The 21,668-nt window shown below is 40.8% G+C and overlaps 2 protein-coding genes and 2 long non-coding RNA genes across 6 annotated transcripts in view; 1 reads left to right on the top strand and 3 right to left on the bottom strand.

Moving 5' to 3' along the window:
- Window positions 1–26: 26 nt before the first annotated feature.
- On the top strand, window positions 27–21,586 carry NUP88 (nucleoporin 88). Its single transcript, XM_086359492.1, has 17 exons — window positions 27–347; window positions 3,457–3,626; window positions 4,327–4,452; window positions 5,263–5,349; window positions 8,284–8,460; window positions 10,598–10,784; window positions 11,510–11,657; window positions 14,261–14,359; window positions 15,607–15,697; window positions 17,964–18,065; window positions 19,019–19,177; window positions 19,726–19,851; window positions 19,931–19,996; window positions 20,127–20,207; window positions 20,454–20,580; window positions 20,744–20,862; window positions 21,300–21,586. The coding sequence occupies exons 1-17, from the start codon at window positions 48–50 to the stop codon at window positions 21,361–21,363; spliced, it is 2,229 nt and encodes a 742-aa protein (XP_086215618.1). The 5' UTR covers window positions 27–47; the 3' UTR covers window positions 21,364–21,586.
- Window positions 2,210–4,137, bottom strand: LOC147352226 (uncharacterized). Its single transcript, XR_015148028.1, has 2 exons — window positions 4,007–4,137; window positions 2,210–2,320 (listed from the first exon to the last, which is right to left on the bottom strand). It is a non-coding gene; the product is annotated as an uncharacterized LOC147352226 (long non-coding RNA).
- On the bottom strand, window positions 16,090–17,528 carry LOC147352225 (uncharacterized). Its single transcript, XR_015148027.1, has 2 exons — window positions 17,380–17,528; window positions 16,090–16,322 (listed from the first exon to the last, which is right to left on the bottom strand). It is a non-coding gene; the product is annotated as an uncharacterized LOC147352225 (long non-coding RNA).
- RABEP1 (rabaptin, RAB GTPase binding effector protein 1) overlaps window positions 18,977–21,668 on the bottom strand; it is a 99,501-nt gene continuing 96,809 nt past the window's right edge. For all 3 annotated transcript variants that reach the window (XM_086359482.1, XM_086359487.1, XM_086359484.1), the window contains one exon: window positions 18,977–19,593. In XM_086359482.1, the coding sequence (XP_086215608.1) occupies window positions 19,531–19,593 (63 nt within the window). In that variant the 3' untranslated portion in view covers window positions 18,977–19,530. The remainder of the gene's footprint in view (window positions 19,594–21,668) is intronic.

Here is a 21,668-nt window from a genome sequence, read left to right as displayed (position 1 = left end):
GATTGGCTGCGCTCAGCGGCGAGGCCACAGAGAGCTGTGGGTTCAAGATGGCGGGCGCCGAAGGCGGCCCGGGCGACGGTGAGCTGTGGCAGACCTGGCTGCCCAACCACGCCGTGTTCTTGCGGCTCCGAGAAGGACTGAAAAACCAGAGCTCAACCGAAACTGAGAAGCCGGCTTCATCATTGCCTTCGTCGCCGCCGCTGCCTCCTCAGTTGTTGACGAGAAACCTGGTCTTGGGCCTCGGCGGAGAACTCTTTCTGTGGGACCCAGAAGAGAGCTCCTTCTTAGTCGTGCGCCTTCGGGGCCCCAGCGGCGCTGGTGAGGAGCCCTCCCTCTCCCAGTACCAGGTACGGCTAGGCCGAATTGGGAAACGACCCTTAGCTAGCGTTTTCGTCCCCTTCGCATCCTGGCTATTTTTGGTCTGCTGGTGGGAGGAGTGGTATGCGAGCGTAAGCAGACGTCTTTTCGGGGGTGCCCAGCAGCGAGTGGAGAAGTCTCCTTTTCATTCGCTCTACCGCGGCCGCCGAACCTTTGGAAGCCTCTCTTCCCGTATTTCATTCCTTCCACAAATGTTTATTGACTTTGACATCGCGCCGGACACTCTTACAGGAACTTATGCGCTCAAGGTGCTTGAGTTGTCCGCGTCTGAGAGGAAGGGAAGGAGAGTGGAGTCACAGTAAAGTATCAGTGGTGCAGGTGCTCGAATAACAGCGGGGATACGGGGCTTGAGAGCGTGGGTGCATTCGCTGTTTTTAGGAGGCGGATCCTGAGAAACCGGTGTCACGTCACTGCATAAAATAAGAGGGACAATCCTAACTTTCTCTTGGGATGGTTGTGAGCCTGAAGTCAGGTCGTCTGTTCCAAAGCACCAGATTTCCTCCCTGACATGGAGGCGGAAGCCTGTGGAAATTAGGCCATCCCCAAAGTTGAAAGGGATGTTGGCTTGTCTTGGAGAAACCAGCAGCATGTGAAAGTCAGTGTAATCAGAGAGTGTTAGGCTTCTTGTGATTAAACATTGCTTTATGGAAGCGTTTACTTGTAACAAGCCGATTCTTGTCATTTAAAGATTACAAAATAAGAAAACTTGGCACCCATTCTAACCTATGGCAGCTGTTGTGTGCTGGTTGAACCTTGTCGATGAGAAATGATTTGAATAAGGTGCTAGCAACGTTTCTGCAGTTTTGAAAACAGGTCACAAGCCTACTGTCTACTAACTTTAAAATTTCAGTTTTTTTAAATATAGTTCTTTTTTTAATTTATTTTTATTTTTGGTTGTGCTGAGTTTGCATTGCTGTCTGTGCTTTCTCTAGTTGCAGAGAGTGGGGGCTGCTGCTTATTTCCGTGGCTTCACTTGTGGAGCAGGGGCTCTAGGGCATGTAGGCTTCAGCAGCTCTGGTGCACACGCTTAGTTGCTCCAAGGCATATGGAATCTTCCCGGGCCAAGGAAGGAATCCGTGTCCCCTGCCTTGGCAGGCGGATTCTTAACCACTGTACCCCCTAGGGAAGTCCTAAAATTTAAGAGTAATTACTAGATGTTCGGCACACAGTACAATAGTGCCCTATATCTCTCTGCAGAATTTAGCACAGTCATGATTAAATTATTTATATTTGTTCATTCATTGCCTGAATTCTTTTCTGGATTACAAGCACCAGGGCAGGGTTGTCTGCCTTACTTAGTTTTGTATTCCCAGTACTTCTGTGTGCCTGGAACATATGAACTCTCAGTACAATATTGATGACTGTCTGAATGACCTTTAATCCTCAGAAATCCAAAAACTCAGAGGAGGAAGCAGCTTAGCATGAGTTGCAACTTTAAAGGAAATAAAAACATGAATAGTAACTTTAAAAATCAAATAAAAAAAATACCCCCCTCCAAAAATCCAGCAAAGGCATGAATAGTGACTTTAAAAACCAAACCAAATCAAACCAAAAAACCCCCCCAAACAAAAAACACCTGAATACTGTGATTACCACAGGTGACCTAAAGTGATGAGATTGTTCTGCCAAAGAAAGGTGGCCTTTGATTTGAGATAGATTGTTAGAATCATGTAGAAGATTGAGAAGATGGGAGAAGGAAGGAACGAACCATTGACGGGAGAAAAAGCAATTTGATTAGAATCAGCAAAGGGCAGCTGAAAGCAAAAGCAATCCCTCCCCCGCCCCCCCACCAAAAGACTCAAAAAACAAAGCCCAGACTTACATCAGTAACAATTAATTGGAATCACATTATATTCAACAGTCTTGTCTAATACGATTTTGGCAGACGGTGATTCTCTGTACATCAGGATAAGCAATAGATTGGTAATCTCTTGGTTTATTACTGAAAGTGGATAGAAAAGAAAGAGGGAATTTGAGATACTCATGAGAGAAGAAATAGAAATGCAATTTTTTTTTTGGAAGGCATATAATGCCAAGACATACAACTTAACAGAACCCTCCTGAAAATGTCTCTGTTCCATAACTAAATCTGCTTAGATAAAGCAGCATTTTACTTGCTGCAGAAGTTCTTAAACCCACTATTTTATTTTACTATTTATAACATAGTAATTATTTACCAATACTTCTGAGTTCTTAACTGGCTAGTCAACTAAAACATATACTGAGAGTTAGCAACACGCCACATACGCCAAGGATAACAGGAAAGACAAAGAGCTCAGGTAATTCACAGTTGTGTGGGATGAGCAAGTAAAAGGATAATTGGAATGCAGGGTGATAAAGGACTACAGTAGAATTATTTAGGGTGTGCTCTAGGAGGACCGGAGAAGGCAATGGCACCCCACTCCAGTACTCTTGCCTGGTGACTTCACTTTCACTTTTCACTTTCATGCATTGGAGAAGGAAATGGCAGCCCACTCCAGTGTTCTTGCCTGGAGAATCCCGGGGATGGGGGAGCCTGGTGGGCTGCCGTCTATGGGGTCGCACAGAGTCAGACACAACTGAAGCGACTTAGCAGCAGCAGCAGCTAGGAGGACAGAAAAGATGCACTGGTTCCTGGCCAGAAAATCAGAGAGATTTTTTGGGAGGAAAGCACATACAAACTGAGTCTCCAAGAATGTGTCAGCCCCTAAAAAGAGAAACTGAGGGCATTGCAGGAAGGATCATTGTACAGAAATACATGGTGATTTCCCAGAAATACACGTTAATCTGGAGTATAAAGTACAAGTGGGGAATGGTGGAGAATTGAGGCTAAAGTGGTAGTCTGGAGTTTGATCATAAAAAGGGAAATTATATGTAGTATTTACCAAAGTAGGGAAATCTGATGCATTTTATATAATATTCCAATGTAAGCAGTTAAAAAAATATTTCATCAGTTAATGGCTGAAGTGTTAGTACTTATCCAGAATGCTTCTTTATCCTACATTAATAGAAAACTAAAGCGGTACTATGCTTTTGAGTAACTGCCATATATATTTACATTAAAGTGAACTATTTTGACCAATTTGCTTTAATTTTCAGAGATTGCTTTGCATAAATCCACCCCTGTTTGAAATCTATCAAGTCTTGTTAAGCCCAACACAACATCATGTAGCACTTATAGGAATAAAAGGACTTATGATATTAGAATTACCTAAAAGATGGGGAAAGAATTCTGAATTTGAAGGTGGAAAATCAACAGTGAATTGTAGGTAAGTTGTGTTTCCATTTAGTGTTTATCTGTATAATTTGTAATACATGCAGAAAATTCCTTAAAATCAGTGGTTCTTACGGTGTGTTTGCTACTATTGAAACGTCAGTGTACAGTAGTCTGCACATTGGCTTCTTGTGATAATGACTTATAGTATATATGATATATATATGTATTTTGCCTAGATTACCACATTGCTGTCTCATTGGAAGTCAGTCTGTTTTATCAAGTAGGTTGAAATAAGATGCTTTAAAAGCAATTATCTGTGAGCCAAACAGTTTTCTCATAAATATAACTTAGTTTTGTATTTTTTTCTTTGTCAACAAATCTTGACAAATGAGAGTGTGAAAAATCTGAAAAGAATATAAGGTAGAAACATACCTTTAGCTCCATAGTCCTTAGGTTGGGCCTCCTTGAAAATGTTTCTTTTCTAAGTCTTTCATATCTACAGTAGGAGTGACAATAACTGCCTTTGTATTTTCTTTACAAAGTTACTAAAAGGATAAGTTATTCTGTCTAAAATCAATGGTACTCTATAAAATAGATTAGAAAATATTTGATTCTTTGATACTGGTTGGTAGATGCTTTGAATGCTGTCTCAGCAAGATGTTTGAAAAAGGAATTTAAAGGAAAGAAGAGCAAAAAGTGTTGAGATAGGCTTTCCTTTAGAAAGTTTTGGAAAATTGCTGTCTTTATTTTAGTACCACTCCCGTTGCTGAGAGATTTTTCACCAGTTCCACCTCTCTGACTCTGAAGCATGCTGCCTGGTATCCGAGCGAGATGCTAGAGCCCCACATAGTGCTGTTAACGTCAGACAATGTCATAAGGTAAGTCTGTATCTTACAGTTTTGTGAGTGGGAAGAGTCTCTTAATTGCCAGTTAACAGCTTGGAAAAACTATCTGATGGCTGCTGTAACCTGTTCTCCATCATGGGGGCAGTGTTCAGCTGCCCTAACTTACATGTCTTAATTACTGCTGTTCCCTCTCAGCTAGTCTTTCTGCCTCCAGTCTCTCCATTCCCAATCTAACTATTAAAATAATCTCCCTGAAACTGCTTTTACCATGTCACTCTTTTGGAGGTGATGTAGCATAGAGAAAAAGAGAATTTAATTGGGAAGTGAGAGATTTGAATTCTTGTCCCATTGTCACTTCTGTCTTTGGGATGTTAAAAACCAACAACTTGGGCATCTGTTTCTTATTTGTCAAATGAACAAGTTTGATTTGATCATTTCTAAAGCTGTTTTCCAGGTTTGCATTGTTATGGTTAAATGCCCTCGTCCTATAGACATTGATATTACCAGTTAACTTTCTGGATCTGCATTATGTAAAAAGTTTGTGAGATGACTAGACAAGGTGTATACGGCTAAGAACTGAAGTACAGTGGTTGGGGAAGGCTGATATAAGGAATTTTGGTAAGGGCAGAGAATATTTCTTTATGTACCAAGGAAGCCTTCTTTTTGGGTTGCTTCAGAACAAATGAAGTAGGCTACTTTTGCCAATAACAGCCAGATCTTTGGCAAATGGTTGTAATGACTGGTAGGAAAATTCTCAAAAACTGACTGGGTGGAAAGGAAGGAGCAACTTTAGGAAATAAAAGAGAATTTTAAGTGCTGGCTTTCTTCTCTTTTGATGGCTAGAATTTACTCTTTGCGTGAGCCCCAGACACCGACCAAGGTCATTGTACTTTCAGAAGCAGAAGAGGAAAGTCTAATACTCAACAAAGGGTAAGTTTTTATTTCTGTCATTAAATTTTTAAAAATTGGTTTATTGGGATTGTAAGTGAAATTTTAAGATTATAAGATTTTCCAAAGGTGACTTTAGCATGGTTTTTGGTAATATGAAAAATAAGAAAAAATAGGCGATATGAGTAGGTAATAAGTTACAAATCTTAAAGTTACTCTGCTAGCTTGATCTTTTTTCAAGAAAGTTCAAAACTGTGAATAGCCAAAACTGAGTCCCTATTGTATCATGAATAAGAGAATAAATTATAATATTTCAAAGTCACAGAAAAAGTGGAAGGTGAGAGTGTTGGGCTGGAGGCCTGCCAGCTGTTCACTCAGTATGGACGAGCAGATTGCTGGACCCCCCCAGACCAGCACCTGGTATCCCAGAAGCTGGAGTGGACCATAGACTGCCTCCTGCTTCTCATGTGACCCTGGCTTATGTTAGTTTTCTTGTCCACTGCAGACCAAGTTCCTGGCTAGTTTGACCAGTAACAGAATCACCCTTTGAACTTCCAAACTCCCTTCCTCTGGCCTCCTGCTCAGTCTTTCTGGTGATTACCACGTCCTGTCACCCACAGGGTGTGTATGTGGAGTGAAGCCCGTAGTAGCAATATTTCTGGAAGTTCCAGCTAGTTCTTTTCATGTCTTCATAATGATCATATCTAATAGTCTGTTTTTGTTTTTCTGTTATTCCTTTGAATATTTTACATACAGCTATTACGTATGTGACAGTTTCAATATCTGAAGTCTTGGCGAGGCAGGGATCTAAATCTGTGTCTGTTCTTCCTCCTGTCCTGTAATCAGAGTCACTTCCTCCTGTGGTTGCTGATCTCTCATTGTGAACTTGTGTTTACTTGATCTTAATGTTTGGAAATGTCAAGAGCCCAAGCTGGGAGTATGTTCTTCCAGAGAGGAATTTCTTCTGCTTCTGTTATGAGTCAGAAGTTGCCGCTAGCCTGGGACCACATTAATTCTCATTAATTAATGAATTAATTCATTAGTCCCAGAACTGAAAGTTTTCAGTCAGATGACTTTAATGTCTTATACAGCATTAGCTTCTTAAAGTCCCATCCATCCATCTCCATGATGGGGAAACACCTGCAAATTGATAGGTCCTGTTCTGGTGTCGGCAGAGCGTTTCCATAGTTTCTCAGCCTTTGCCAGACTCACTGTCTAGATGAGAGGCTGCAGAGCAAATGCGTTGGCGTTAAGAGCGTTGGCTCTGGTGTCAGCACCTGTATTCCAGTCTTAGCTCTGCCACTTGTGAGTTGTGGCATCTGGCAAGTTACTCAGTTTCACTTGGTCTCATTTCCATGACTATTCCATGAATGTAAAAAGTAGTGACCACTGGGGACTTCCCTGGTGGCCCAGTGGTTGGGAATCCAACGCACAGTGTGGAGGCCACAGGTTCAGGCCTTAGTCGGGGAACTAAGATCCCATATGCCATGGAGCGTCCAAGCCCGTGCAGCCCACCAGTGAGCCCCTGTGCCACAGCTAGAGAGGCTGTGCATTGCAACAGAGGATTCCACGAGCTACAACTAAGACCTGACACAGCAAATAAATAACACTTAAAAAAGAGTAGTCACCATTTACTTGGATTATTGTACAGAATAAATGAGATCATGCATAGAAAGTGCCTAACATGGCACAGAATAAGTAGTCATTAATTGATACCTTCTATCATTATTATTAGAAATATTACTATATTAAGTTCCAGTTAGATTTGGATGGCTTTAAGTCTTTTTGAAATCACTGATGTGTCTATTTGTTTCCAGTCATTGTCCTAATTGTTTAGTTTAACTCTCAGGCAGTTCTTTTATTCTGGATTTGGGGATTCCTCATTTTGTGCCTCCTAATACCATATACCTTTCCACGTGATAAAGAAACTAAGATGTGGTACTTATCACGCCTTGGAATGATGTTGACTATCTCAAAAGCTGTATGAAATTGTGGTTTTATTTTAACCATATTCATTACCTTTGTATTAAACTGAATCTTTTTGAAAAACCAATTATACAAAATTTTTAAAATAATAAAATAGCATGTTTTATCATTTATTTTTCCTGATTATAAAACTAATGTATATTTTTGTAGAAAATTAGGAAAACTATAGAAAAGTATTAAGATAATGAAATATTAAAAAATTTCCTATAGTGTGATCATAAGATTGCACCAGAGTGCTACTTTTTGATATAAATTAGATCATTCTACTTCCCTGCTCTCCATACTTCATTTCCCAGAGAGGCCATGGCCTGAAGGCCTACAGGTCTGCCCGCTTACTGCATGCTTCCACCTCAGTCCTCCCACCACCTTGGCTCTGAGCTCCAGCCACTCAGCCTTCTTGCAGTTCCTCACAGCCTCTGCCTCAGCTACTCCTCCTTAACTACTACTACACATAACCACAGACTCACTGCCTTACTTCCTTCAAATCTTTGCTCAAATATCACCTTATCAGAGCCTTTCCCAGGTCACCTAATCACCTAAATCATCTTTTTCTGATTTTGTGTTATCTGATTGTGTCTTCTCTGTTGACATCTTTTTCATTAGAGGGCAGGGCCTTTGTTAAATTCACTGACCTTTCGCAGAACCTACAGTGCCTGGTACAAAGGAGATACTTAGTAAATATTTGTGGACTGAATGCATCCTACTGCTTAGAAATAACTATGGACGTCTTTGTTTTCTTCCTGTTTCTTTTCTATATTTATGCATGTCTGTATGCGTGTATTTTTACTATTTGTGTGACTGTATATTTAAGCAGTTTATATAGTTCTATGGTCTGCTGCTTTCATTTAATTTTATGAGCCTTTTCCAGCATTGTTTAACATTCTTCATAATCGTAACTTTTCGTCTTCTCACTCCATTGAATACAAATTCCACCCCACCTGCTGTTATTGGAAGTTTTGTTTTCATTTTGGTTTTTAACTCTCTTTTCAGAAGGGCCTACACTGCATCTCTGGGAGAGACAGCAGTTGCATTTGACTTTGGGCCATTGTCAGCAGTCCCGAAGCACATATTTGGACAAAAAGGCAAAGAAGAAGTAGCAGCTTACCCTCTGTACATCTTATATGAGAATGGGGAGACTTTCCTTACATACATTAGTCTGTTGCACAGGTAAGCTGAGGGGGAACCCACCTGAAATGAAAGTCGAGCTTGTGCTGCAGTATAGATGGTCATGGTTGGACCTGGGGTCCATGTTTATGAGTTTGTGGAAATATTGCAGCCTTTCAATGCTGGCTTGCCCATTTTGGAGAGAAAGTTTGTACAGATCATTTGACCTCTTTTTCTTCATATTATTTGGGTAAGTTCTATAGAATAATCTCTTAAGGCTGGATTTGTGTTCACAAAGTCTAGTCAATCAAAAAGTATTTACAGATGGTCCCCAACTTAGTCAGACTTACGATTTTATGATGGCACAAAACCAGTTACATTTAGGAGAAACTATTTAAGTTTTTCATTGATTTTTTTCCCCGGGATAGTGATAGTCAGTTGATAGCTTCTTGTGATGCTGGGCAGTGAGCACAGCTCCCAGTCAGCCACACGATCAGAAAGGTAAAGAGCTGACACACTTAGCTATTCTGTGTATCACTCTCAGTGTAGTACTCAATAAATATTTAGAGATATTTAACACTATTTAACACTTCATTGTAAAATAGGCTTCATGTTAGATGAGTTTGCCCAATTGTAGACTAATGTGAATGTTCCGAGCACATTTAAGGTAGGCTCGACTAAGCTATGATGTTTGGTAGGTAAGGTGTATTAAATCCTTTTTTGACTTAAAATATTTTCAACTTAACAATGAATTTATTGGAATGTAACTCCACCTTAAGTCAAGGAAGATCTGTATCGTGGATCTTATGTGAACAAGGTACCATGGGGATGGTGAGACATGGTAATCTGGTCTTTTAATGCCCCAGTTATGGGGAAGAGACATACATAACCATGGAAGGGTAAAGATTTAGACTATGTTCATGGTACATAAAAGCTCAGAGGAAGGAGAGATGATTCTGACTGAAAAAGGTAAGGAGGTTTTCATAGAGAAGGACTGTGTCATATGGAACTTAAGGCTTTACTGCAGGATTAAATGAAGCATCAATGACCATTTTAGTCAGAAGTGCAGCTTGAAGTCAAGTATGAAAATAGGCAAGTGCAAGTGTTGTTCAAGGTCCCAGTGATTAAACACTTGGGACTAGAGCTGAAGATTCAGGTAGGGAGCATTTAGGGATAAACCTGGAGGTATCTGTGCAGGGAAAACTTGGTGGAGTCAAGTACCTGGTTAAGGGATGTGGAGTCCTTTCTGTAGGAATAGGGTAATAGGAAGACAGCGATGGTTTCTAAACGAGGATAATACAGTTGGCTGGAGAGGGACTGGGAACAGAGGGACTTCTAAAGAAACTGTTCCAAAATTTAGCTTACAGTCTTCAAGAGTTTAAACTCTGGTGGTAATGTGAGGGAGAAATGAACATAGTAAATACTACAAAGGAAGGGTCAATAAGACTTAGTTGCTCTTTGGATAAGGGAGTGAGGTATTGACACAAATAGTGAGGTCAGGAAAGACAACTAATTTGAAATAAATAATTCCAATAATTTGGAAGTATTCCATGGACAGTTGGAAATACAGGACTAGAGAGAAAACTGTTCTGGTGAAAGAGTCAGCAGAGTGTAAGAATTCTGGGAAAGTTCGTAATTAGGCACAGGGCCCAAGGCTGAACATCATGATTTATTTATAAATCAGCTCAATAGATATTTATTCAAGGCTCAATATGTGGCAGAATATGGGAATACAAGATCAAAGGCAGAGTCCCTGCTGTGTGGTTCCTTGTTCATCAGAAAGTCACACTACAAACCAAAACTGTCGTACAACTTGAGTAGAGTGGTGAAGGCATAAACCACAGTGAACTGAGGGCTGGCCCCTCTCAGCCTCTGCACTGCTGACAGGGGCTGCCCTGTGGGGCGATGCTCAGCAGCATCTCTGGCCTCTAGACACCAGTAACCTGTCCCCGTCCTCCCAGCTGTGGCAGCCACAAATGTCTCCAGATGTCACCAGCATCCCCTTGGGGACAAAATTATCTCCAGTAGAAAAGCACCAAAGAGATGGAAATTGAGTGGGAAAGTGAAAAAGTGGAGACATTGGGAATAGACTATATTTTTAATCAGTGTCTGATAGCTGGAGACAGAGTCCAAAAGGGTTTTAAGTGATAGGTATGGTCTTCTGTCAACATTTGCCGAGGATGTTTCACTCTTTTTTTAGCCCTGGGAGTGTGGGCAAGCTGTTGGGCCCGTTGCCCATGCATCCTGCTGCTGAAGATAACTATGGCTACGATGCTTGTGCTGTGCTCTGCTTACCGTGTGTCCCTAACATCCTGGTGATTGCTACTGAATCAGGAATGCTGTATCACTGTGTTGTGCTGGAGGGGGAAGAAGAAGATGACCAAACAGTAAGTCGGGCGATCATGGGCCTATTCATATCTCCAACGCTGGGGACAGTTCTTAGAATGGTATGAAGGCTTCGTATAGGAGGAATTTTATACTTTACGTGTGTGCACGTGCTCAGTTGTGTCCGACTCTTTGCCACTCTGTGGACTGTAGCCTGCCAGGCTCCTCTGTCCATGGGATTCTCCAGGCAAGAATACTAGAGTGGGTTGCCATAGCCTCCTCTGGGGGATCTTCCTAACCCAGAGATCGAACCCATATCTCCTGTGTCTCCTGCATTGCAGGCAGATGCTTTACCTGCTGAGCTGTGTATCTGGCACTTATTTTGGAATTTTATATCTGGCACTATTTTGGAAACTTAACACTCAAAATTAATTGAAGCCCACTCTAAATACTTAAATTGAAAAAAGTTAGGATGTACCCAGCTTATTTGGTCCAGCAGCCTACATGTTTTTTAACTCTAAACTGCTACGTTTGGTGACAGGTGTAAAGAACCTTTGAATAACTGAATTGGCTCTTCTCTAAATTTGTGTGTTTACATCTTCCCAAGAGCAGAGAAGCCTTTTATTCTCTTTTAAGAAGCACGGTGTTGGAATAGAGGGTGGAATTAAGAAAAGCTTGGAAGCACTATTTGATGCAGCTTTTTGCTTCTGTTTTTAGGTGTGCACATTTTCAAAAGAACATGAAACACTAAAGTTACAGTGCAGGTTTTTTGTTTGTTTTTTTACAGTCAGAAAAGTCCTGGGATTCCAGGGCTGACCTCATTCCATCTCTGTATGTGTTTGAGTGTGTTGAGTTGGAGCTTGCCCTGAAACTGGCATCTGGAGAGGATGAGCCCTTTGATTCTGACTTTTCTTGTCCAATCAAACTTCACAGAGGTAAAGTGTTCACTAAATTTAGTTCTTATATTTCATTATATTTATACAAGATTATCACAGACCATTTCTGTGTAATTTGCTTTTTGTGTGGTTCCAGCCTTTAAAAATTTGACTGTTAGGTTCTTTTGGCCTTTTAGCCACAACATTACACTGTAGATTCAAGAAAAGCAGAATCCCAAGTTTTCATTCAGACCGTGGTCTTCAGGCGGGATCAACTCAGATTTATAATAGTCATTTCTTCCCCTGGTCTAATCAAAAGTAGGTTCATTATTCAAATTGTTAAATGTATGCAAACTTTAATAAACTGTAAAAATAATTTTTAAAATAAAGTGATAATATACTTATATTAAGATCTCTCTTTAAAATAACTTTCTTCATTTGAGAACATTCTATCTTGTTATACCCAGACCCATTTGAATGTTACCTTTTTATCTTTTTTTTCTTTCGCTTTAACTTATCTGGCTTGGCTCCAGAGCTTTCTGGCAGCTTCTCTCTTCATCTAGGAGCTCTTGGCTAAACTGCTGAGACAGTCAGAGTGTGTCACGTGTGTCACTGAGACTCAGAGTGGTTGAGTGGAAGGAGCGGGTAACTAAGAGTCTGGAGGGTCCTGGGTCTTAGTTACAGCTCTAACGTTAATCGGCTCTGTAGCATTGGACATTTATTCAGCCTCTCTGATCATTAATTTTCTCACCTAAAAATAATAGGGATAACATCAGATGATCTCTAAAGTCCCTTCTGACATAAAAATCCTATAATCCTATTTGCTCCTCAACTTTTTCTTAGTCTCCTCTAGGATCTAGGTGTCTTCCCTGAGAAGAATGAGGAACAAAAGCCTCCTCAGTCAGGAATAATGGGGTGAACCTTCATAGTTTTCCTCTCTTCAGTCCAGAGAAAGGGAGTTCAGTCCTAAAGCAGCCTGACCTAATCTGCTTACAGTCTTATTAGTCAGTTTTCCCAGGTTTGGTAATACTGGCTTCAACTCTGTACTAAAGTATAGTCTTAACATTTAAGAGCATAGTAGCCTTTATATAATAAACCAGCAAAAAGAACTCATTGGGCATGTCTGGTCTCTTAACTGGAAAGAGATAGTCTAAATATTAAGTCTCAGAACTTTGCTTTGTAAACGAGCAAATTGAGACCTAGTGAGGTAAAGCAACGTAAACTAATTGGTTTCCTTATAGAGACATATGTCTTGGGGAAATCTTAATTGTAGGCTTTTTTCTTGATTCTTTCAATAAGAGAACATTTTCATATATGAAACTAATAAATTTTTCACTCATTCATGTTTGTACTTAAAGCATATTACAATCACTGAAACATTCCCAGATTTTTAATGACATAAATGAATGGCTTATGTTACCACATATCTAGTCAGGGGTGTCTAGCAAATTTACTACTGCAGTTACTAGTATTTCCTTTTTTCATAATAGATTCTGTCACATCCAAATATTAGGGTTTTTCTGTTGACTTCAGCATCACAGACACATTTCAAAAAGCCATTTTAAACAATAGGAAACCTAATGAGATGATTTGAGCTTTGGAAGTCCCAAACTAAGTCTAAGGTGCAGGCAAATGAAAAGAAAATTTTCAGTACTTTATTGTTCAGAGATGATAACCATAGAGATTGCCAGAAGCCTTTTTTTTTTTTAACTGTTCATAACATAGTGCTATTTTCAGAGGTGTTATGCAGAACCCCAACATATAAAACAGATAATATAATATTTACAACATTTACTTACTATAAACTCAGCAGTAAGAAAGTGAGGATGTTAGATAAAAGAAAAATTTGGTTTAGGAGCTTATGGTTGACAGTTGCCATCTTAAATCAGCTTTAGTATATACATTTTTTAAAATATCTTGTTTTCATTGTTTAATGTTTTAAAAATCCTGAGTCACGGGGATAAATATAAAAAAAGTTCATCTTTTAGTTTAACAATAGTGTTACTGATAACTAGGGCTTCAAAGAAATAGAGGAAAAACTAGAGAAATTTTCATTAAAATTATGTAATAACTGCTCATATTTCTTGGTGTAAATATAAATACAAAAATTATATCTAAAATTTCAACAAACAATTCTCTGTAAGTCAACGTTATCAGGACAAGTAAAACTGTACGTTTCACACCTGACTTACCGTCTGTGACAGGACTGTTCACTAAGCTGCTGTGCTGAAGTCTTTTCAGCACCTGTGCTGGAGGAGTGCAGTAGCTTCAACAGTTTCATGTAAGTAGATGTGTGCGAGCACAGGTTTTTTACAGAGCTAGAGCCTTTCTTACCATTTTATTTTGAAAACTGTAAATAAATCCACAGAGATGGACAGAAAGGCATAAGTCCGTTCCTTGATAGCAAGTGTTTATGTTCGGTGAACTCTGTGTTAATACTTGGGAAAATAACATATTTGAAATGAGTTTCTTAATTATACTTTTAAAATGTGTTTGAAAACTGAAGTCATGTTTTTAAATTCCCAAACCCCTGACATAGTGCCACAGTATGAAGGTCCTATTGACCTTGCAGCACTTGCATCACCAGATGCATTTGTGGCCTACTCAGGTGAATTCTCTTAGTTTTCTAATGGCTTCCTTTATGTTGTTGATTCCATTTTCAGATCCCAAGTGTCCTTCAAGATACCACTGCACTCATGAAGCTGGTGTACACAGTGTGGGGCTAACTTGGATTCATAAACTTCACAAGTTTCTTGGGTCAGGTGAGTTTTTGTGCTTTTCAGTATGTTTCATAGAGTCTATCAAAAATTAGTTTGGAACAGAAAAACAATAGAGGTTATGACACCAAAAGACAGTTCTTTGAAAAGATCAGCAAAATTGACAGACCTACAGGTAAACTGACCAAGAAATAAAGACTCAGGTTACTACAGTGAGAAATGAAAGGGGCTATTCCTGCTGACCATACAGAAATATGAGATTATAAGGATATACCAAGAACAAAAGATGATAAGGGTATACCAAGAACAACTGTATGCCAATTAGATAAGCTAAATGAGATGGACAGATTTCTGGAAAGATACAAATCAACAAAACCGACTAAAAAAAGAAAATTTGAATAGACCTATTATATAACAATATATAACATGAGAATGAATCAGTAATCAAAACTGATTTTGATCACTGTGCTTTGCTCAGTCATGCTTGATTCTTTGCAATCCCCTCCCTGGGGGTAGCCCGCCAGGCTCCTCTATCCATGGAATTTTCCCAGCACGAATACTGGAGTGGGTTACCATTTCCTACTCCAGGGGATCTTCCTGACCCAGGGATTGAACCCACATCTCTTATGTCTACTGCATTAGCAGGAGGATTCTTTACTACTATACCACCTAGGAAGCCCTTTGAAGAATTAATACGAGTCTTCGTAAACTCTTACAAAAAATAGAGGAGAAAACACTTCCCTGATCACTCTATGAGGATAATATTGTGATAAAAGCCAGACAACAGCATCCAAGAAAAGAAGACTAGAGACTAATATCTCTTATGAGTATAGATGTAAAAAACAATCTTGAAAAACAGGAACAAAAGTTGGAGGACCCACTTTGCAATTTCAAAACTAATTAGAAAGGTACAGTAATCAAAACAATATGATAATTGGTATAAGCATACAAATATAGGTCAATGAATAGAATTGAGAGTCTAGAAATATACTCTTACATTTATAATAAGTTGGTTTCAGCAGGGGTCCTAGAACAGTTACATGGGGGAAAGGATAGTCTTTTCAACAGATGGTGCTGGGACAAGTGTACATCTACATGCAAGAATGAAATTGGACCATTACCTCACGCCAGACACAAAAATGAACTCAAAATTGATCAAAGACTAAAATATGAAAACAAAAATGATATACCACATAGAAGAAGACACTAAAAACCACCTACAGAATGGGGTAAATACTTGCTATCCGTATATCTGATAATGGATTTGTGTTCTATAATGTGTTCTTTTGTAGATGAAGAAGATAAGGACAGTTTACAGGAACTGGCTACAGAACAGAAATGCTTTGTAGAACACATTCTTTGTACAAAGCCACTGCCGTGCAGGTAAGGACCTTCTCGCCCTTGTAAACACAGATAGTAGTTTCAGTAATTCAGGTCCATGGGTATATGTGCATATTACACTCACACATAGACAGGATTCTTCACCCCAAAAGAATCTGTTCTTCAAAAGCTCTCCTCTGCCCACGGCCACTCCACATTGTATCCTCTGTCTCACAGGTATTCCCCTGTCATAACCCCCAGGCTTCACCTGACTGACTCTGATTCTTCTATCTGATCTTAATATCATTTTATAGAGGGTTCCCTTGATTTCCCACAACCCCTTCAAATTCTTTTATTCTTTATCTTTGAAGCACATATTTATATTCATGTTTGTGTTTATTTACTGTCTGTCACCACTACTAGAATATATATGTTTCATGAAGGCAGAGACCATGTCTGTTTCATACTTTTATATATACATATAATTTATTTTTGGCTGTGCTGAGTCTTCCCTGCGCCACAGTCTTCTCTAGTTGCACCAAGCGGGGAGTATTCATTGCGGTGTGTGGGCTTCTCATTGTGGTGGCTTCTCTCGTTGCAGAGCACAGGCTCAGTAGTTGTGGCACATGGGCTTAGTTGCTCCAAGGCATGTGGGATCTTCCCAGACCAGGGATTGAACTCATGTCTCCTGCAATGGCAGGTGGATTCTCTACCACTGAACCACCAGGGAAGCCCTGTTTCATACTTTATTTATACCATCACCTCATGTCTGTACACTGAAGTGTCTTGACAGGGTGCCTGGGATATACTCAGAAAATATTTGATGACTAGAATAAACCAAAATAGGTTCCGCTGGAAAGGGCCTAGAGTGAGTAGAGGAGACCTGAGCAGAGAGTCAGCACTTTCTTCCAAGCAGCGAGTGGAGGATGAGGAACCCAGCCCAGGAGGGAAATTGGAGTAAAAGACTGCCAGAGAAACTAAAAGAGAACCCAGGGAAAGATGCTTGGGAGGAGGATGTTTCAAAGAGGAGGCAGTGGGCAGCAGCCTCAAATAAGCACGGCAGAGCATTGCAGAGAGGTGAAGTGCCCACATGGGGGCTCATCAGGAACCACAGAGAAAGGCTTTTGGGGGCCGGAGAGGACAGCACAGGTGAAAAATGAATGGGGAAAACAGGTAATAAAAATCTCATGTATAAACATTTCATAAACAGGTAAAATTAAACAGTATTGAATACGAATGGATACGTACATAGGTAGGAAAGCTATAAAAACAAAACAAGAACCTGAGTATCATAGAAATCAAGTGGAAGGCTGTGGTCAGGGAGAGTCACATGGGAGGGCTAAGGCCCCTGCAGTGTTCTAAGTCTTGGCCTGCAGAGTGGTTGCAGAGTGCACATATGTACTCCTTCGTGTGTATATTTCACACACTAAAAACACAAAAATTTTAACTTCCCAGACTCCCCCCAACTCACCATCATTCCCCTCCCTCTGCAAAATAAGACAACTGAAAGATGTGGCTGGAGAACTAGTGCTGCAGGCTCCCGTAGAGAGACTGCTGGCTCTAAAGGGAGAGGGAGTAGGTTGAGGAGAGTGCTTCAGATGGGACAGGTGTGAGCTGTGTATGAGCTGAGGGTGAGTAGACAGTGGGGAGGTTTGTGATCACAGAGTGGTTCTCAGAAGAGGGGAGAGGGGATGGTGTCCACTGCGCGGGGGCAGAAACAAGCTGTGGGAGTGGGAGGAGCATACCAGCAGGAGAGGAGCGCACTGGCAGGAAAGACCGCTTCCGTCTGAGGTCCACAGTTTTCAGTTTCTTCAGTGAAGTAAGAACCATCACTTGAGAGGAAGCTCCCTCCTGCTGTGCACGGTACAGTGAATCCTGTGACACAGATGCTGGCCTGCGTTGAATTTTTAACGTCAGAAAGACACTACTCAAGAGATTCTGAGCTCTTAACTGGGTTGGGTGCTCTGCTAGGTATGCAGAGGTCCCTGGGGCTTCTGGGCGGGTTGAGGAGAAAGACGCATAGAGAACCATCTTCATGGTATCGTGGTAACTGCTGAGATGACAGCAAGTACCAGGGGGCTGTGGGCCCCCAAGTGACCTGCAAGTCAGTGGCCTGCCTCAGGCTGCTGTGTGACAGCTTGATTCAGCCCCACTGGAGCTGTAAGTGGTACGGGTTTTCCAGTCACCACCTCTGAGGTTACCGCCCTGATAGCATGTCCCAGGCAACTAGCCCAGGCTGGAGAAGGCCACGAGCCTCAGCCATGTTGTTGCTTTGGATCCACTGCCTTGGCTGCTCTGCAGTGTAACTATGGCTGTGTGTTCTTTTCAGACAGCCAGCTCCGATTCGAGGATTCTGGATTGTCCCTGACATCCTGGGGCCAACGATGATCTGCATCACCAGTACCTACGAATGCCTCATCAGGCCTTTACTGTAAGTCCCACTCTTGTGTTCCCACACAGCTCTCGTTAATTCTGCAGAATCTAAGCTGGGATGCCGCCCTCAGTAACCAGACTGAAAATACATGGTTTATGCTCTGGCTTCTGACTGGAGGGTAGGAAGTGGGGTACTTCTGTTGCTCCTGCCATCTCTGGAAGAGTTTATTTTAGGCATAATTTCTGGCATCTCCTTTGGCTAGCAGAGTCGAGAGCTTTACTTCCAAGTGTGGAAAGAATACTAAAATACTGAACTCTATCATTAATATGAGTTAGATAGATTTAGTGATTTTAAACTCTGTGTCAGGCTCAGAAGTACTAGCCATTTACCTGCACTGCATCCTATCATCAGACCAGCGAGCTACAGTCCATGGGGTCACAAAGAGTTGGACACGACTGAGCAACTAAACCACCACACTACAAGGACGTATCCTCATTCCATAGATGAGGGAACAGGAATAGAGAGGTTAAGTAGATGCTGAAATCATAGCGAACAACGAGAATGAGGCTGCAGATATGGGGCTTTCTGACTTAAAAGTCCACACTCACTCTTAACTTCTACATCTCTGCCAGCCTCACAGGCTCATCATAGAATGTGTAAAACTCCAGAAGAAAGGTGGTATGCAGCTGAACTCATAATTCTTGTTCCCCTTAAGGAACCCATAGTGAGCTACTGATTATCTAGATACCTTTAAATCATTTTTCTGCCAACTCCCTGAAATATAAGTTGTCTATGTAAAGTAACGTTATTAATAAACTCCCAGGTTTGAATTATTGCAAAGTCATTCACTTGCCAAGCTGTTAAAGTCTTCAGACTTTGAAGCTTTCTTTAGTTATTGAGAGTTTTTGTTACATATTATAGTTTTTTAACCCTCAGAATTCTGGATAAATGCAACATGTTTCCTATACTTAAAGCAAGTATCTCCATGGTCAGTTTTATTTATTTTGCAGAAGCACAGTCCATCCAGCGTCTCCTCCCCTGCTTTGCACCCGAGAGGATGCTGAAGTAGCAGAGTCTCCCCTTCGTATTCTGGCTGAAACCCCGGATTCCTTTGAAAAGCATATTAGAAGCATTTTGCAACGTAGTGTTGCAAATCCAGCATTTTTGAAGTATGGGATTTAGGGCATATCTGTTTTTTGTTTTAATTTAGGGCTGTGTTGGGTCTTCATTGATACATGTGAGCTTTCTCTAGTTTCAGTCAGCGGGGACTTCTCATTGCAGTGGCTTCTCTTGTTCCTGAGTACGGGCTCTGCTGCACGGGCTTCAGGAGTTGGTGGTGCATGGGCTTAGTTGCACTGCAGCATGAGGGAATCTTAGATTCCGGACCAGAGATCGAACCCATGTCCCCTGTACTGGCAGGCAGATTCTTACCCACTGGACCACCAGGGAAGTCCCAGGGCGTATCAGTTTTAAAAGGTGCCTCCCTTCTCTGTTTTGTAACTATTCTTCATCCTCTTTGTCCTCAGGTGTTTCTTTTCATATACTTTTTATTATGGTGGAAGAAACACAGGGCACCTTTAATCAGCTAGTGAGAACAGAGGGAGAGAACAGACATCAGAAGGCATTTGAGAATAATAAACAGGAACTGTAAAAAGTAGTTATGTCATGAGTTTGTTTTCAGCTGTTTTATTCAACTAAGGATAGAATTTTTTTTAAGATCATCTGAAAAAGATATGGCTCCTCCTCCCGAAGAATGTCTTCAGCTCATCAGCAGAGCCACCCAGGTGTTCAGAGAACAGTACATTCTAAAACAGGACCTGGCAAAGGAGGAGATTCAGCGGAGGTAGGACGGCCTCTGTTCACAGACCAATCAGTCCCTGGCTGGTACCTGGCTTCTGATTAAACTTTTTTTGTTCTTGAAGGGTCAAATTGTTATGTGACCAAAAAAAGAAACAATTAGAAGATCTCAATTATTGTCGAGAGGAGAGGTAAGTGCCAAGACCAGAGAGGAAGCAAACAGTTCAGCTAGACTGGAGCTGGAGCTCTCCCTAATGAGCAACATTAGCGGCTTCACCATCATGGTGGACTCCTAGAGACTCTTGCTTTTTATGCCATTAGGAAAAGTCTACGGGAAATGGCTGAGCGCTTAGCTGACAAATACGAGGAAGCCAAGGAAAAACAGGAAGACATCATGAACAGGTCAGTGGGCTGTACAAACTGCATAACGTTCAGCTCCCCATTCAGGTACTACTAGTGTTACAAGTTCTCAGGTGCTGTATATCCTACAGAACACAGTGCAGTGATGCTTTCCCCAAACCCACCCTGGAGGGCCCTCCTTCACAAGCACCAGATTCATACATTAGAAGCTTTAGTTGGGATTGTGTTCCTCCTGAGGAGCTGAGATCTTAAGCTGCGACCTTTGCTTATTACTTACTTCTTGCACAGGATGAAAAAAGTACTTCACAGTTTTCACTCTCAGCTCCCAGTCCTCTCTGACAGTGAGAGAGACATGAAGAAAGAATTACAGCTGATACCTGATCAACTTAGACATTTGGGCAATGCCATCAAACAGGTAGGAATGGATACAAGGTGGCTACATTTGGTTGGTACTTTTTAAAGTGTTCCTTCTACAGAAAATAATTTTGTCAAGTGTAAAAAGAATAGGCTAAAATAAATATTATGAAAATGTGTAGCAAACCACAGCTAAAGTGTCTGTGTTCTTCTTGATACTTAAGGTTACTATGAAAAAAGACTATCAACAACGAAAGATGGAAAAGGTACTGAGTCCTCAAAAGCCCACCATTACTCTCAGCGCCTACCAGCGAAAATGCATTCAGTCCATCCTGAAGGAGGAGTAAGTAGTAGTACTAATCAGCTGTTACTGCAAGGTAGTTTTTACTTCACAGAACGCCAAAATCAACCTTTCTTTGCCCAGATAAGAGCATTTGACATTTTGCAAGTCAAGTAATTACCAAGACAGGAGGTCTATGATAGTGATAAATAAGGATTTAAGAGAGGAGTATGGAGGGAGTGTCAAAATGGATGTCTTTCTTTGTAATTCTGTTGGGTGGCCCAGGTGTTCCCCATTCCAGCAGCAGCACTACTGTATTTGCTGCTGCTACCCTTAAATGAGTTACTATTACCATCCGTCTGAAACCTTAAGCCATTAATTGTAGCAAAACACTTCTAAGATAGTTCAACATCACTAAATTCTTAAGAATCAATATTAATTATTAATGGCTTATTAACTCATTGTATTCCCCCAAAGTGAGTAACTGTTTGATTTTACAGGGGCGAGCACATAAGAGAAATGGTGAAGCAAATTAACGACATCCGAAATCATGTAAACTTCTGAACCACCAAGAACAGACTCACATCTGAAGTTAACACATGTGAAGGCTTAATCTCATTATAAAATGAACAGGTAGCACTAATTTATAAAGAAGCAGGTGCCTTGTTAGCGTTATCAGTCTCATAATTTATAAAGAGGTATTCTGGATGAACTTTGGTGTGATTGTACATCCCTTTTTATACTGTTTTATAATTAATTGAATAAATGCTTGTATTTTTAAAAAAAAGCCTGAGATTTTGATCTACACACTGCTAGACCTCCATAAACCCTACTGAGTTTTCTCCATGTTTGAGCAAGAATAAAAGCTG

Source organism: Bos grunniens, chromosome 19 (assembly GCF_055505025.1).
Source record: "Bos grunniens cultivar Pamir isolate PY7600 chromosome 19, Bosgru_T2T1.0, whole genome shotgun sequence".
NCBI classification, from domain to species: domain Eukaryota; kingdom Metazoa; phylum Chordata; class Mammalia; order Artiodactyla; family Bovidae; genus Bos; species Bos grunniens.
The sequence above is the reverse complement of the archived record's forward strand: the minus strand, read 5'-3'. Positions and strand labels throughout refer to the sequence as shown.